This window comes from Fringilla coelebs (genome assembly GCF_963513975.1).
Source record: "Fringilla coelebs genome assembly, chromosome: 2".
Classification (NCBI taxonomy): domain Eukaryota; kingdom Metazoa; phylum Chordata; class Aves; order Passeriformes; family Fringillidae; genus Fringilla; species Fringilla coelebs.
Window position 1 is genome coordinate 9,378,776 of NC_140029.1, and position 18,408 is coordinate 9,397,183.

General features: G+C 40.2%; 1 protein-coding gene across 1 annotated transcript in view; it reads right to left on the reverse strand.

Annotated features, from left to right (window-relative positions):
• Window positions 1-6,962: 6,962 nt before the first annotated feature.
• The window catches only part of PRRG1 (proline rich and Gla domain 1), a 30,826-nt gene continuing 19,380 nt past the window's right edge, over window positions 6,963-18,408 (reverse strand). The window contains exons 3-4 of the mRNA XM_084225252.1: window positions 17,270-17,430; window positions 6,963-10,685 (exon numbers count right to left, since the gene is read on the reverse strand). Of these exons, the coding sequence (XP_084081378.1) occupies window positions 10,167-10,685; window positions 17,270-17,430 (680 nt within the window). The 3' untranslated portion in view covers window positions 6,963-10,166. The remainder of the gene's footprint in view (window positions 10,686-17,269; window positions 17,431-18,408) is intronic.

Sequence of the window (18,408 nt, forward strand, 5' to 3'; positions counted from 1 at the left end):
CATATTTGCCTCTTGCTCATCAACTGTGACCTCTTAACTTTGCTTCCTATCACTGATTGATGGTGGAGAAATGCAACCTGACTGCTTTCATGTCTGCCTACTCCAAAAATGGAAAGCTGATAAAAGCAATAGATGAGATAGGAGGAGGAAAACATTTCTTGAGTCAGTGTTTTACGACTTAGAGATATTTTTTTGAGCCCTTAACCCAGCAGACTATACCAGGTAAAGATGCCTAAACCAAGAAACACCTGGGGGAACTTTGCAGCTGAGCAACAGTGGGGGAAGGAGGCCATGCAATATCTTAGGCTGTTCCAAACATTACAAGCTCCAATTATTTTTCTTTTCTAAATCCAGATTTATTCTTTGAGGCCATCACTAAAATGTTCTTTGTTTTCCCACTATGAGACAGATGGCATAAATGTGCCCTGCGATTTTATTGCTATGTTACAATTTCAGCGTGTCATGCTCAAACCAATGGGTTCATTCAGTCCACAATAAAACCTCCATTCTGCTGAATTCACTGAATAAAATGGCAGCTGAAAAAGTTTCAAGTTGGCAAATCAATATTTCATTATTGGTCTCATACAGGTTTATTAGCAATAGAAACAAAGCTCAACAACAGATAAAAGCTTGAAATGGTTACTTGGAAAAATGTAATGAGAATGGACTTGTGCACAACCACTGCATTTTTAATCTTTTTGGTTTTTAGTACAAGTACGTCTTTTTCAATATGATGAGATTAGACAAAATTGCTCAATTCTTGTCTCTGTAAGGTTGGTCAAACTACTGGCTGAAAGAATCTTTCTCAAGATTATACACAAGTGAAAGAAAACTGTTACAAATTTAGCTTGGCATTGGCATGAATAAAAAAGAGTCTAATCTGTGAAGAGGTTCTGAAGAGTGTTCAGTTCAAGAGGAACATGACTAAAGGGAAAAAACCTGAAATACAGCAGGATTTAACTCCTTACAGTCCTTCATCAGTGGTTTTCAAGCACAGCAAGTCAGCTGTTTAACACATGTAATGGTTTACAGCCAGAGGCAGCTACAGGAACTTCCTACTCTCCTCTCAGAGGGATTCTCGTACTCAGGGAGGGTGGAGTTGATACATGAATACAGAAACATTAATAGAAATCCACTCCCATGATTTCTTAAGGTGAACACAGCAGGCCAAACTCAATTGTTACTGACAGAGGTATAAAAGGGAAATGACAAGAAAAATATTGCAAATCTCTGGGCTCTAGGGGATACTTTATCTGCATGCCCTGTAGAGATAACCTTATTCACACTACCAAGGGAGCAGAGAGGTGACTTAAAAAGATCCTAAGGAATGAAAACATCTATCAGGTGAGACAATCACTGCAAGGTTCCTGGGATAACCTCAGCATTTCTGCAGGACTCCCTCCACACCAAGCAGCCTCTGATTAACCCTCTCTGGAAGTTGACTCTTTCACACAGATTCCACCAGTGCCTGCACTAGCCCATCCAGTTTAGCAGACCTGTATCTCTGGTTGCTCTGCAGGGTGGCTGGTTCTGTGTGACTGCTTCAATATCCCCATTTTCATCTCCCTGCTGTGGATTTCCTGTGTATTTTGATAGCAACCACAGCACCAAGGCAGGCCAAGACACAGCAGAGATGCACGTGTTAATTTGATCCAAATGTAGAAAATAAACCTATAAAGGTATCAGAGACGTGTACATGAGCAAAACCAAGGGCTTTGGAGGATTTTAAACTACTACAAAAGTAATTACTTCAGTTGAACTGACCTCTTCCTTTTCTTTTTCTCTTTTCTTTTTTTTTTTAAGCAAAAATACCAGACTATTATTTAATTGCACCACTTTCTTCAGATCCGGCCTTAAAAGAGACCTTTTAACATTTCTGAGTGCCCTTCAAATAATTAGATTTGCAAAACTCACCCTGTAGCATTCTATTAAAATTAACTAATTCACCTGCCTGCAGTTTAAATAACAAAGTGAAGAGCACAATTTGTACCAGGCACTGGACAGTGATGGCAGGAACACTCCCAAGGTACCTTCACAGGATTTGTTTAAACTGCCTTCAAAGCCATGTAAAAAACCTGCAGCTTTTAGAACTCGCCCCAAAGAAATTAAAAGGGCAGCCCCTTGCAGAATCTCACCTGTGACATCTCGTGGAAGAGGAGCATTTGTTCACTGCCAACAACAACAATCTCTATAAAAGAAAGGATTATTGAAATGATGATGACTATGAGCAAGTTACTCATTTGTCATTGTCACCAGCACAGAGGAGGTGCCAGATGAGAGGTCCACAGGCTGTACCTGGCTCTGAAATCCTGTGTCAGACAACAAAGTGAATCCCACAGGCCTCCAACCTTTGCAAGCCCAGGCACACCAGAGCTCTGGGAAAGGGCAGGCCAAGGGAAGGGAATGCTCTGGGGATGTGGGGTAGCACTACTCATCTGCCCTGGGGGGATTTTGCACACCCCGAAAAACAGCTCTGGGAAAAGGCCTTACACCTTTGGTGTGACTTTGGAGAAATCTTTTCAACACAAAATGGGCACAAAATGTGGTGCAGGGAGTACTGGTGAAGTGAGATGACTTAGCCTCATCAAGATAAACATAGCAATCTGGAAATCTCTGGACAAATGAGCAACGTGGGATGATCTTTTTTCAGTCACGTTGCTAGGAGACATCACTGTAGTCAATCATAAAACCATCAACTGCTGCTACTCAGGAATTTTTTTAATAAACACTTCTATACTGAAGAGTAATTCAGTGAAGCTAAAATTGCTTATGGGATCGTGCCAATTTTGACAAAAACAAGCAACAAAACCTACACTGGTGAAGATTTCTCAGGTTCCAAATGACATTTGTGATCCATAAAGTGTAACACCAAGGTTGGTGTAACCAACATTAAAATAAAAATCAAGAGAGCAGCTCAAACCCACACCCTATGATATCCCATAAAAAATATACTGGCCTGCTTTCCAACAATCCATAAGAAGTTAGTAAGTAAATTAAGCCTACGTTAAGTAGTTTAAATTCAATATACACAGGGATCTGCATATAGTATAGAGAATTTCAAAGGATTTTGAAGCTTGAGAAAGATAAAGACTGCAAGCTTAGTCTAATATTCAGAGCAGCCTAATGCCCTGCAATGGAGGCAGCACAAGTTCAAATCCTTGCTCCAGGGCTGTGGGTGAAGGTCAGGGTGAGAGCCAGCCCTCCTCAGGGGCTGGGGGTTTGCTGACAGCTTGGCACTGGGATCAGGACTTTGTGAACAATTTTGAGGCAGTCAGTGCTGGGTAATGCAGAACAGTAAATGCTGAAATCTGAAGGGAATGTGCAGAGCAGAAACCCCCTGTTTTAAACATTCCTGCCAATGGAGGAAATGGTGGTGTTTTCATGGAGCCAAGCTGCCTGTGTGGAAAGGCTGGAAGGTAATGAGGGTGGAAGCACAATTAGGCAAGAAAAGGGAAACTAAGCCACAAGTAACACTTCATAAGGCTGAAAATAATGATTGAAGAGAAAATAATATTAGAAATAATTTTCAAAGCTACATTTCTTTTAGAGAATCTGCACAATAAAAACATGAACTGTTATGCACTTTCCTAAAGGACCATGTGAAAGATTTTAGGGGGAGCAGAAAAAGGAGGTATCATTATTCACACTTTTATTAAACAAAATGCAAAAACCAGCAAGCTAAGAGGAAAAAACCCAATTCACCTAGAAACAGAAAAATGAAAAAAAAAAAAATCCAAAACCATGTAGCTTTTCATGATTACATGTATATTTTATCTTCACCCATCTGTAAGGAAAAACTTGTGGTTAAAACACAACCATGAACAGAAAAGCAAGCACAATGAAAGCATAAGGAAAGGAATAAAAATAATAATTCTAACAGTAAATGGCAATAAATTACTTGTGCTAAGAGAGTTTAGGGGTACTAGCTGGGGAAAATGTTTGAGCTGGTCCCATCGCCTTGCTTTCTTTGAAAAGACCATTTTACACAGAAAGTTCTGGCAGGAAATGCTGCCTGCAGTGGTTTTAATCTTGGAAAGAACCCACATGAGGTGGCTGCATTCAGACTGGTGGGGAAAAGGCCACAGGTGATAACAGACTGTGCCTCACTGTGTGCCACAGCGGGTGACACCTGCCTCTGGTCCCACATGCTGCTCACCCCCTCAGCTCCTTGTCCAGCACTGAAATGCTGCCTGGTCTGGGTGTGAGCAGAGCAGGAAGGTCAGGGGAGGAAAGCAGGGAAGCCTGGGTCCCAGAGCCACCTAGGTACAGATGTGTGTCACCAAACAAACAACTCAGAGTCCCTGGGCACAGCCAAGAGCGGCTGCTGGGCCACTGCCAGCGGCAAGAGCTGAGTGAGAAAATAAAGAAAAATCAAATTGGGAGCCTCTGACCCATGGAATTGATCCAGGGTCTGTTGTGTGGGAAAACACATCCCACACTACAGGAAAGGCCAGGGAGACAATCTGGTACAGATTATTCCTTATGCAGAGATTTCATTGCTGGCAGTATCAAAATGAATTTTTAATTCCTATTTTCCTTCTTTCTTTAAGCTCCTCAGCTAACTCTGGGAGCCACACAGTTATGTACAAGGCTTCCAAGTGGAGAAGGAAACAGCAGAGCACACTGAAAATTGTCATTTTGATTCTTAGGCTTTGTTTCTAAAGGGGAAAACAGCACAGCAGTCAGTGTGTCTTTATGGCAGGATATATACAGAGAGGACAGGCAAAGAGGACACAGATCTGATACTACAGCAAACATTTGCACAGATCTAAATGGTAAGCAAGTCCTGTATAATGCTGTATAATATATGTGCTGGAGATATCTGTATCTATCTACAGATAGATATGGTGAAGATAACATAAGCAAAACCTTTCCTGCACTGACTTGTTACTTAGCACTCAATAACTCACTGCCAAATGAAAAATACAATTACTGAGATACCCCTGCAGAAGAAAAGTGTACTTCAACTTTCTGGCAAAATTCAAAGTTCAGTTACCCTGTAGCAAATCAATCAAATGTGCATGCAGCAAGCAATGAAAAAGTACAGATGTCACCTCAGTGCTTTCAGCTAAACATGGTTTTCCTTCTTTTTAAAAATCAGCAAGTGCCACTAGGAGATATTTACAAAGCTCACATTATGCAGAAAATAAAAAGAAATCTGTGTGATTTAGAGCAGCACAGCACAGTGCTCTGGGCACAAGAAACAATAAATAATGAGCATGCATCACTGGTAACCTGCACAATGATCTGATTTTTATAGACACTGAGATTCATGACACCAGTTCAGTATGCCCCGTGTTCCCACAGCTGGAAGCCAGGCCTGCAGGGGCTGAGCCATGGGCACACAGCACTGATGGATGTGTGGCAGGACACAAATGGGTGTGCACAGCAAGCCCCACCCAACCCAGGCAGCGTCTGGTTGGATGGTGCTGGCCTGGGATGTGTGGGAGCTCAGGAAATTCTTTTAGCTGCCCTGGAGGGCTCGAGACCCTGCCCAGGAGGCTCAGAGGCCTTGGCACACAGCCCAAGACCTCTGTGCCTTTGATTTAGCCCTGGGAAAAAACAATTACCAACCTTTATATGAAGAATTACAAGCCACGGAAGTTTAAGTAGAATGATAGTGAATTTATCATGGGGTGAAAACGTAGATTTTTGGGGTTTTTTAGAATGGAGGTTCAGGAGGTAAGATGGAGGGATCTGGGCGTGTCCTGCCTTTCTCCTTCTTCTTCTTGGCCTCCATCTTCTGCTGTGATGTTGGCACTTTGAGATTGGTTTAGAGTAGAAGCTCACTGTCTAACACAGGTGATAGGTATTGGAAAGTAATCGTAAACATTGTATACGTAGTTTTTAGTACAAGGACATAACACTGCCCTGGGGATGGACAGAGTGCCTCTGACTGTCTTGCTGAGCAGACCTTGGCTGGACAGGAGAAAAACTTTTATAGATAAGATACAATAAACAACTTTGAGACCATGAAATGAAGAGCTCGGACTCCTTCGAGCACCGGGCTGGGAATAGAGAATTTTTAACATTTCTCGGGGTCACTCTGACCAGCTAGAGACCCCGAGAGGGATGCACAAATGAAAGTTTCCCAAGAGGAGCACAGGGCCACACTGTGCACTGACAGCTTGGGAGTCACTGCCCTTTGCTGCTTCAGGAACCTTTCTTTGCACAAAACTGCACTTGAGTCCACAGCTCTGAGACACCAACCTCACCCTGGGCTTCTCCAGCCTCTCCCACAGCCCCTGCCCTGCTGGACAATCCCAGGGATGCTTTATCCTGATTCCTGAGTGGGAAGGGATGACACCACTTTGTGTAACCTGGAATGGAGACCTTCAGTTTCCAGCAGGGATCATTACACAAGGCTGGGTTTGGTTTTGCTCTCTGTTAATTCATCATTCCCAGAGCTGGCATGACATGTTGTAACCACTTTCAAGTGGGTGAAGGGAACTTATAAAATTAAGTCCTCCAACTTCAACATTTTTTGCTAGTTTCCTTTCCCTCAGCCTGTGACTGACTGACTTAGTTATGGCTACAACAAATCACAGAATATTCTGAGTTGGAAGGGACCAAGAAGGATCATCGAGTCCAACTCTTAAGCGAACAGCCCATAGAGGGATTGAACCACAACTTTGGTGTTATTAACACCAGACTCTAAGCAAATGAGCTCATCTCAGTGTTAAATGCTTTTTTTTAAAAATAGGAAATTTAAAAAATAATACAAATTCACAACTCTGATAAAAATTGAGTCCTAATTTCAAAACAATAGAATTGCTTACCCACAAACAAAATTATGACTGTATTTTATATCACCAAAACAACTGATTCATGAAATTGATTAAGTCCACAGAACAGTGGAAATTAAAAGACCACTTAAATACACAGAGTTAATATTTGCTGTAGTTGTGTAAAATTGATATTTTGAAACATTAGAGGCATCTTAAAAATTTTTATTTAGCATATTGAAAAACAAATGTTACAAAAAATTTTCTATAAACATAGGCAAAAATGTTTAAATAGGATAATTTAATGTAAACCAAACCCCTTTAAAATATACAATACTGTAATCAGAGGTTATTTACATCCAGTGAAGAGAGAACAACCTTCACTTATGTTAATATCACCTAAGCAAATCATTAATTTCCATAATTTCTTAAAACAGTGCCACCTTTGAATTAGTTTAGTAGCTAAATCATTTCAGTCCCAATACAAGGTGAAATTCAATGTTACATTCAGAAGTGGGAAAGGCAGTATCCTGACTATTCATGTCATCAGTCAAGACAGCACTGCATTCAGAGCTGCAAAACCTTAGAGAGGTACGACTATAAATTTATATTTATTGCATCCAATGCAATTACAGGATAGGTAAAACAAAAGGAAAAAAAAAGCTGTAAAAAACCCCAGTACAAGTAAAATTTTATTTTTCAATCAGGTTAGAAAAGCCAACCACAAAACTAAGCTATTTTCCCACATTTCACAAAACAGAACAAACAATTTGTAAGTTGACGCTATTCCAACATGGAGAAAACCACTCATGTTTTAGAGGAAATGCATTTGCACAACTGTCCCACACAGGTTTTGTTTAGATATTAAATTTATTAACCAAGACATAAATTTATAGCCCACAATGGCTTTCAAACTCATGTACTCATGGAAAAGGCATTGTCCAATTAATGCAACTCATAGATCACTAAGTTTTTGGTTGTGACTTTTTTTGGAATGGCAAGCATCAATTTTGGATTGCACATAAAAGTATCTACAGGACACAGTAACAGGATAAAGTAACATACTCAACTTAGGAGCCACAAACAAACCCTTCAAAAGTGGCAGTGGAATACAGAGTAAAGAAAACACAGAAAGAAGGGAAGATCCAGCTCATCTCTAAGCTACTAAAGCAGACTGCCCATGTTCAGGGATGATGACAGCTGCTAAACAAGCTAATGCAACATGGGTGATCTCCATGCATTTCCTACAGGAAAGTCCTATATCCTGACAAGGAAGTTACTGCTAAAACTCCTATCTGTGCTTGCAGGCACAGGAGGTGCCAATATGGCACAGACACTGAAGTACCAGCTCTTCCTGAGGTGGTTCCTGCATGCTGGGATGAGGCACTTTGTTCTGCTGAATCTGCCTAAAGCAGTTTATTTATTAACTCTTGCTCAGTTTAAAAGGAGCTTTAACTTCCACAAGTGGCAATTCAGGATTCACAAGTGCTAAAACCATTTCAAAAGAAAAGGTCTGAGAGTCCACAAACAAAACCCAGGCAATTTTTACTACAAGTGTCCAAAATATATTGTACTTATCTACTTATCTTAATGTATCTATTATATATAATGAATATAAATACGAATTATAGTTTTGACAGTGGAGTCAGGAGTTTGGCCAGGAGTTCATCTCTAATACAACTTGCCTTAGCAGATGAAGATCCCCAGTAGGCAACAAAGGCAGCCTACTCTTTGCCAAAAATGAGAACTCTTGACTGCACTTGTCAATAGGTTAGATCATATTCTTATCAAAGTGAACATTTACACACCCATCTATAGCTATCCATTTCCTTCCTGTCTCCTTCACCAAAATCCTTTGGGAACAGTTGGGCCAAGCCCCCATGAGAGGGACACTAAGAGCAATTTCAAACAAATGCACTGGCATTTCATCTGGGGTGTCTGAAACAAGACAGTTTGAGTTTCTGTTGTAAGAAAGCCAACATAACATAATTTAGTCCTACAGGGCTCAACACATTTCAATTGGTGTTAATTGATTAGGAGAACAAAGAACAGTACTAAGCTAATGCTATGCTACTTGGTGTGGGAAGAAAGAAAACTGAAATTTAATACTCAGAAATTAAACTGAGCAATTAACTTTTAAATCAACCTGTAAAAGAAGAATCACCACACTAGAATTTGTACCACCTAAACCAAGTGGATGAAATTCTGCACAAGCCTGTATGTAACCTGCATCCATTTCTTCAGCCTCAAAAAGTCACTCCACACTAATGCTTGGGTTAATGCCTGCATATTCTTAGAATTCCTTGTTGGAATGGATAAGCAATAAATTTATTTGTTGTTGGAAAAAGGTATTTATAGTCTCTGCAAAGAATTTACACAGGCACCAGTAAAAGGTGTACACAAGGTACATGCCAGTAGGCTAGGGAGTATCAGAACTTGAGGAAAGGGTTTATAGCTGGCAAAACCTTGAGGAAGGTTTTCATATTTGGGGGGGAAAAGGAAGTTACAGACACTGAATTTCTTTCCTTTTTCTCCCTTTAAAAAGGAAAGTAATGCCTTTGGGGGTATGTGCTTATAGATTACATCCTGGTCCCAGTGAAAATCACAGTGGGAAGTCTTTTAGGATTTTATCCACTCTTGAGTACTTCACTATTACTGTTGCATGAACTTTCAAGTTCTGAAGTTAACATATGCACACTTCTCACCTCTAGAATACAAAAGTAAAACCAGATAGGAAAACAGGAAAGGCAGAACACAGACAAAAACTTACACCATTAAATCCACCAATTAGTGTCTTGAATTGTCAGCTTCTAAGCATTTACAGAATTTTGAGCTGTAATAGCAAAAGCTTTAGACACACCTCTCCTGCTAGGACTCTGGAATTATTGCTGTTACACCAGCATTCTCTGCACGAGATCCTGGTTTGAACACAAAGGTTTCCAGCCTCCTGAGAGCCAGGAGAGCGTGCAGCATGTAACAAAAATTGAGGTGAGAAAAAGGGAACAAACCAGACAAGAGGCAGTACTGCAAAATCAGTCACCTCTAGCGTAAATAATTATTAAAATGTTGCTTAAGGATTCCCTATTGCAGGGAATTCTGACAGTCTGCAGTAAGAAAGGGGAGGGGTATCCCACACATCTTGTGGGTAATGTAGACAGTGTTTGGAATAAAACAAGTGACATCCTTCAAAACAGAGGTACTTTTGAGAAGTATGACAGAGCACCACATCTGTATCTGCACTACACTCTCAATACAGATTCCTTATCTTTTAAGACATTTGATAGGGGAAAAAAAATCCCAAACCCAAAGAACGAGTGAACCTAATAAAGGTGAAATTCATTGTATACAAGTCCATTAAATTACAGAAATGCATAATAAGCCAAGATAAAGTGCTACAAAATGATTAATGATTTTTAAAAGGTCCGTGGCATTCTTCTTGTTTTACTTAGTATTGGTGACAATGGGGGTCAGTGCAATGGCACTGGCTGAACTGGAATTCACAATGTCTTCGTACTGTGGGGGTGGATCTAAATGCTGTTCAGTTTCGCTTCTCCTCACACTGATTTCCCCAGTGGCTTCCTCATAGGAAGGAGGAGGATCACAGTTTGAGAGCCTTGTGGATATTGAGTCTGACCGTGCATCCGAATAGCTCAGACCTCCTGGAGAGAGCCCACTGACTTCATACATTTCCTCCTGCGGGGAATGAACAATGCTGAGAGGCGGCGGGAGGGGCCCTCTGCCATCAGCACCGTCGCCCAGCGCTCCGGGGGCTCCCCTGTGCACGTACACCGACTGCCTGCGCATTTTCTTTTTGAACAGGCATCTCCAGATGACAAAAGCCACAATGAGGATCACAAAAAGGCCAATGATTAATGGAAATGTAAGGTAAAATGAATACCAGCTATGTCCTGTGTTACTTTCTCCCGGGAGTCCGTTTTTGTAGACTTTCCAGAACTCCTTCTGGAAGAGCAAGACACAACATGTCAGAAACTATAACACAGTTAATAAAAACCAAGCAATGTAAGCAAGCTGTTTTAAAGAATGAGGACAAAAACAAAGGCATTTCAAATATTGATGATTAAAACAAGAGCTGGCATGGATAAGCACACAGAAACTTTCAATTTTTCCTCTTATGTGATTAGTGATACAAAAGGGATTTGGTTTTGCAAACAAACTCCTCACCACTTTTAACATTCTTATATCTGCACTCAATGTTTACAAACATGCAGCAGAGACAAGACCAAGTGATAATACACTCAGAAAAGAAAAAAACCAAACCACAAAACAAACTAGGAAAAAAATATCTCAAAATCCCCTGCATAATCAGCATGCACATCAGTCATCATCTGGTAGATCAGAATCAGTCAGCACAACTCAAGGCACAAGTTTAGGGTTTGTTTGTTTTAAAATTGAAATAATACATTAATACAATTTGACACAGAAACACTAGCTCACAGTGACAGACCATTCTGGCTAAGCACAACTATGCTGCACTGCCTTATCAAAATTTAGACATGCCCCACCCTCTGGCTCATACAGCAATCTCTGTCAGCTTAGTTTGAGTTGATCCAGATCCACTGTTTACAGTTAAAAATAGCTCCATAACTGTGAGACTATTACACAGGTTATTATGTTCTAGAAACCTTGACAACAGAGCTACAGAAAAATAGAACATAAAGTGAAAATATGAACAAGCAAAAACAAAGATGAAGGGTGACACCAATACTTGAAAGTCCTCTTTGCTATATTAATATGAGCAAATGGGAGCACAAATATTGTGTTACCATCAAATTTCTTCTGCAGTGAATGCTCTGAAGAAACAGCACAAAGGAAAAGCATACCCTGCCTCAAAAGAGTAGCCATCCTCACCTGTCATGTCTCTCCTACTGTGAAACACTTCCACTGAGTTTTATAATCATAATTTATAACATTTTAGTATATTGTAGTATAATTAAAAACCCAAACCCCAAAAACCTGTAATTAATGACACCCCTCCAGTCCATGCCAGAATCTCTGAACTCTAGCATTCTTTAAAAATGCACAGACTTGACCCTCTTATGCTCCTGCCAGCATCACATTAATTTTAAATGACAGCACACATTTCATGCAACTATTTATAAAATAGTCACCAGGTGGAATTGAAGTTGTAATTGCTCAGTTGTTAGTAAATGATGTATTTAGGTTGCAGACTGACTTTGTGCACAGACAAATCAGATTCATCATTTTTTTTAGCTCAGGCCTGATGCCACATGATGAGCATTAAACAGAAAATGCCACCCCAGAGGCAGCTTGAGTCCAGAAGCAGCACAATCCCTCTAGCATGGAGGTCAAGCTTTCCCTGTACAAAGGCAGGACCAGGGCACCATGGACAATACACACACTATCAACACTTCTGGATCAGGATTTTCTGGTTAAGAGCAATGCCATGTACATGAAACAATTGACTCTCTTGTAAATTTTCCTTTCCAAAGATAAATTCAGTTGTTCTTACATCTGTGTGCAAATTCAAAAACCAAAACAATTTCAACTCCTACATCAATCCAGGATCAGGCATTTTCCCTAATTTTAAGGCTTGACACCACAAGCAGATTGCCACCACAATGCCCCTCTTTGATGTGAACCCCGGTCCAAATCATCTAAGCTGTGTCAGGTGGCATTGGCCTCAAACAAAGCAAGAAAGACTGGAAAGATGGACTCTAAATACTTCTCTACAAGAGCCCTCCTTGATATATGTTCCACAGTGAACCCCAAACCAACAATTCTGGGTTTAGGAAAATGTATTTTGGGGGGAACTAACACTGAAAAATGCCATCAGCTGCACAACTGAAGGCTTTTGGGATCTCTGCATGATAAAACCTGACAGAACCAAACACCTCACCCTGTCCCCACCAGACTACCAGGCAATTAAGAATACCTATTACTTTTGCATCTGGTAAAAATACAGCTAACTAGATTACTTAGTGGAATAAATAATTTATTGTTAACTAAAAAAAGCAGAAAAGGATTAATTAGGACTAGGAAATCCTGCTGTATGTACTGGGACCAAACTTCCCACATTGCTGTTCTGTGGCCTCAATGGAAGCAAAGAAATAAAATTGTAAAATGTTTGTTTTTAAGACCAAAGATTTACTGCAAGTCATTACATATACAGTGCAAGGATATGTTATTTTAAAGACTCTTTGGAGGAGAAAGGTAGTTTTGATGAAAAAGAAGAAATTACACTTCTCCCCTAACAATCTATAATGTGTTGCAGACTGCAGAGAAGGGCAGTAAATAGCGACTGGTCTTTGAATACTGTTTTCATGCTACTTCTAGGTCAGATCTATCTGCTGTAGAAAATGTCTTTGTATCTTCAGAAGGCTGAAACAGCATCTCTCCTTGGCACACTGCTACTCAGCAAAGCAACAGAGAACCTGTTCTGCTCTCCCAGAGTGGCAGGCACTTAGAGCAGAACAGGGGGTGTTGCTTTGGGGATGTTTGACTTGGTGATGTGACCAGACAAATGCATAAAGAGCTAAAAGAGTGTAAACTGCCTTAAGGATGAAAGTAGTTTAAAATCCTTTTTCATTTACATGCAAGGCAAAGAAAACTCAAGACAGTTTAGACACTCCCCACTCCCTGGTCAGAAATGACTTTAGGTCTAACACTATCTTACATAGAATACAGTACTGCACACAGGTGAAAAACACTAAGAAAGAAACACTTGCTTAGTCATTAAAAAAAAAAAAAAAATCTTTAAATGTTCTTCATGGGAAAAGAAAAAAAACAACCAACCAAAAAAACAACTCCAAAACCCTACAAGAAATAACTCTGTCAGCATACTAGATGCTGGGCTCCCAGCTTGCATTTTTGACAGTCAGCTCTCCAAGAGAAGCACAGACTTTTAGCCTCAGACTGCCACAACTGACAGGAACTGCAGGAAATGCATCCTTCAGGTCTGAACTGCCCAGCTGCCAAGCTCTTCCCTCTGCTCTGCCAGCCCACAGCTACACTGCAGAGGAAAGGGATGGTGCAGGAGCAGGACAAGACATCTGGTCAGAGTCAAATCCTGCCTAACAGAGCCACAGACAACTTAGATGAGTTTACACACTGTGAGGATTTGTACAAACTGCTGTTTGTAAAAGAACTACTGTTTGAGAAAGACCAAGAGGGGGAAGACTGAAAATTTACAAAGTATCTGTAAAATTCACACAGAAAGTTAAAGAGTAATTTATAAGCTGGAAAACTCCCAGCACAAACATCCCTCTCACAACTGCTGGTCTCTAACTAACAACAGAAAGGACTTTCTAACTTGTGATTAATGAAAAGGGCACTTCAGTAATCATTTATCCCTGAGTGCTGTACAACTGGGAACACCAGGTGTAAAAGCCTTAAAAGGCTGAAAAACTTAAGCAGGCCACAGAATCAGATAACTGCAATGGAAAATACTTAGAAAACATCTAACATATATTCCTGCCAAGAACTACTTTTCTCAATGTACCTTAGTGCTTTGGCAAATCCAGTTTGAAATAATGAAAAGGAATTCTCACGGGCATCCCAAAGACAGTTACAGCAAAATTTTCCAGAATTCTGTTTCCCTTTCATTTGTAATACTTCTCAGAACAGAGTTAGTATCAGCTAGCTGGATCTGAATGCTGAATCAAACAAGGGATCCACAAGGAAGTCAAGACTCACATTCTCTTGAGAATTTCAGGGGAGGCCTTTATTACATTTGGCAGCATTGTCATCCTCAAATGATTCTTTGTCAGTTGCCTGACTTGTTTTAAAGGTGGACTGATAATAAGCCAGTCAGAAGACTGCTTGGTATTTGCCATGCAGAGGGTGAGAACAGAGCAGGGAGGGGAAGTGAGTGCACCTGCTACACTCTTCCCTTCTGGTCTGCCCCCACTTTCAAGTAGGAGGAAAAGATTCACCTCGTCTCATATGAGAATTCATCCAGCATCCATAATTACACACAGAGCAACAGCAGTCTTACTTGATCATATAATTTTAGATCTGGTGTTGACAAGTTTTGAGTTGCTTACTAAGATTTTTAGCAGTAGTTTGTTTGTTTTGCTTGAATAAAGCAACAAAGAGAAATTGGCAATTTTTGCAATATTTAAAATTCACTGGAAATTTGCAAAAAGAATGAAAATCTGTGACTTCCAGCTTTTAAAATCTTCATGCAGTTTAATTTTAAAAAAATTAGTTAATGGAAATTAAATTTATATCAGTGCTACAATCACACTCAGATATGTAGCACAGCAACCTTTGAATAAATCTTTTAGCCTCCCAACAACCTCTGACACCTGACCAGTGACCACATGCAGCACTGCCTGCAGGCTACAGGCAGCACCAATAAACAGCTTTACAAGGTCACACCTAGGGCTCACCTTTATCCGTTAACTTCTCTGACAGTAATCATTAGAGACTGCTGAAAGAGTTCAAACACAGGCAGGCTACTTTGCTGCTGCTGGGAGATACTCTCCCAGATTTCATCTATTTGTACCTCAAGAACTTTCATTAGCCAAAGTTGATTCCTTTTAATTAATGGTTCCAGACCGATTTACCTTCCCTTCATTTACATCACTGTTCTCTGAACCTGTTCAAGTTTTTAGGATCTGAGACATCCTGTGCCAAGGCAGTCCACAGCTCCATTAGCTGTGCTGAGGAGAGACTTCTATTTGCTTTGAACCTGTACCTTTCCAGTTTCCTTTGATGCCCTCTTAGCTCTGCTATCAGAAGGATAGCAAGTGACTGACCTCAGCTCAGCCTTCATCTCTCAGACATTATCACATATCCCCTGATTCAATTATTTTATGATCTATTGTTGTTATACAAGTCTTTCCATATCTTTGATCAATTGTCACACTTCTCTGGTCCTTCCTCACCTACTAATTTACTTCTAAAGAGATAGGGAGATAAGAGTTGTACACACTCAAAACGTGAGTAAGCTCTTTATTTTGATCCCTGTTCCTTTATATCAGATTCTTAGAACTCAGGGTTCTTTGTTTTGGCTTTGTTTAACTGCTCAGCATTAAATTGAAGTCTTCATAGATTGAAATCCAGGTCTCGTTCCTGAATTCTTTACAGAGCCAATCATATATTATAATGAATGTCCTCAATTCCTCCACATGCATTACATTCGTCAGCAAATAATTTCATATTCTGTTTTACCCACAAAGTCCTCCAAATTTTTCCCTGTTGGCTCTAGCCTAACATAATAGTTTTATCTTTATAAGTAACTTTATTGTTTCAAATAGTAATTTGGAATATGTCAAAATCCCCAAGCCTGTCTTGAAAATACTAAATGGCATGTATGCACATTGGACATACACAAGGCTAATTAAGAACTCATACACCAAAAATAACTTGAGGGAACTGCTCGATATTCTTTTAATATTACAAATCTGCATGTTGCAGACCTGCCCAGAAGACTGCAGAAAAACAAAGAAGCAAGTGGACAAGATAAAAAATACAGAGATTAGACAAAAAGTCATCATGAGATAAATAAGCTACAGCCCCTATTTGAATTCCAATCTATCTATACTATGAAAGCTTTGATCCTGTGTTTCTCTGCATACACTAGGTCATGTTCCCAGTCTACTGCATCCATTCCCTTCCCCTGGGACACAGATGTTAAGTATTACTAAGTGGCTGTGTGGATGGGTACTGCTGGGGGGCAATGCACTAAATAAAGCCCATTGAGGCTGGTCAGGCACCACTGCACATTAGCAGAGCCTGACCCATTAGCAACTCCCCACAGCAGAATAGAGCAGCCAGGGAAAAAGGATATGGTAGTGGAAATGGATAAAAGGTCAGGATCTTATTGAAAGCTTCTTCAATACTTGTGGCAGAAAATAAATGTAATTATTTCTATTTAACTACTTCCCAAATACCTCTGCAAGGGAAATGCTAATTACCATAGCATAAAATGTTCCTAAATGGGAGAAAGAAGCTGAGAGACAACATGTCTAGGTTATGTTTTCTCTAGTGACTGGAACAAAAAGCAGCAGTGATATTGTGTTAGAATTTTATATAAGTTGTCTCATTGTACACATTATTTTTAATTACACAATGAGCTATCATGAGGAACAGTCATGCAAAGTCAAGTTTGGGAGGTTAAAAACCCATGTGTGCAGGCACTTCACAACTTCAGAAAGAAGCAGCTTTGAAGGGAAGCCACATGTCGTACAACTTCATTTTAATAAATCAGAAAATTCTCATGCCAGCCTTACCCATTTCCCCAGCTATGTGTGAGATAAACACCAACACCAACAAAAAGATGCCAAGAACTTAAAATGTCCAGAATGCCTTAATACACTGTTTTTTTTGATGCACAGCTCAGCCATTGATGAGTGGAATGTGTCACCTGTGTAAATTTTAGAAGAAATCTGCAAGGTTCCCTGTGCCACTCGAGCCACTAAATCACTGGCCTTGCAGTACAATTTCCCTGTGCAAAAACCAAACCTAATGCAATGCTGGAAAACACACAAGCACTCAGCAGACCCAGAAGTTTAGTGTAAGTACACCCCACCCATCTTTACACACACAGCAAAACATACCGTTTTTTCCTCATTTTCAAATGCTTCTCTTGCTTCTTCATAGCTACAGATTTCTTCTCTGCATTCATGTTCTATGTCACCTTGCTTTATTTCTTCCAGAAATGAGTTGGCTCTTGGGTATCTTTTCAAGACAGAGTTGGCTTTGTCCTCTGTTAAGAACACTGAATAAGAAGAGGAAAGTCAACAAAGGTCACTTCTAAAATAGACACCTAAAACCTCATGCTAGAATTCCTCCAAAAACATGCCTTTGAGAAGAAGTGTTTTCAAAGCTTTCCCCTTTATTTGATATGATAAAAGGCCTTTCCTAGTTGTGCTCACTGTGGTAAGTAGTTGGGCCTAAAATTTCAGTAGTTATTGCCAAACTGTCCTAAATGCACAGACCTCAATTCATCATCACAGTCATGGGTGGTGAAACAAGACTGAAGCTGGTGCCCAAGAAGAGTCCTTGGAAGACACAGACACATGCTCAGCTCAAGCTTACACTGAACAAACAAATCCTGCTTGTCAACATCCAAAATGATGCTTGCTACTGCCCGGGGGCATCACATCCAAAATGCTCTGAAGGTTTTGATATAAATATTTATGACTATTACCCAGAGTCACAAACACCAGACAGCTGCATTTATCAATGTTTAAGTCTGTAAGTTTTCTTAAACAACTTTGAAGCAGACTTGCTCCCTTCACTCCAGAACGCTCAACATTAAATGGGAGCTCTTCTGAGGCTGTGGGGGGAAGTAGCCTCTTTCTATTTTTTTGAATCATACAGAAAACCTCACCTTATTTGATGAATCAAACGAAACAATCCTAAAAGGCAACCAATGTTCTGACACGGGTATTCTTTATTTGCTCCCCTTAGTTTGCTGTCCAAGGAGGAAAGCTGGAAGAAATCTCTTCTGATGTTCCAGCTTTCCATCAAACTCTCTGACCCAAGGATTTTTACCTATGCAGTTACTGGGAACACTTTGGAATCCATCAGCCTGAATTACCCAGGAGGTCCATCTGCAGTGCATGATGCAGGAATTCTCCAGGTATTTCAGGTCAGGAAGCAGGAATATCAGGTCAGTGCTACACTGTTCTTGGGCTTTGAGTGCCAGCAAGAGGGGATAATGATTCAATGCACTGCCACACTAATCCATTTC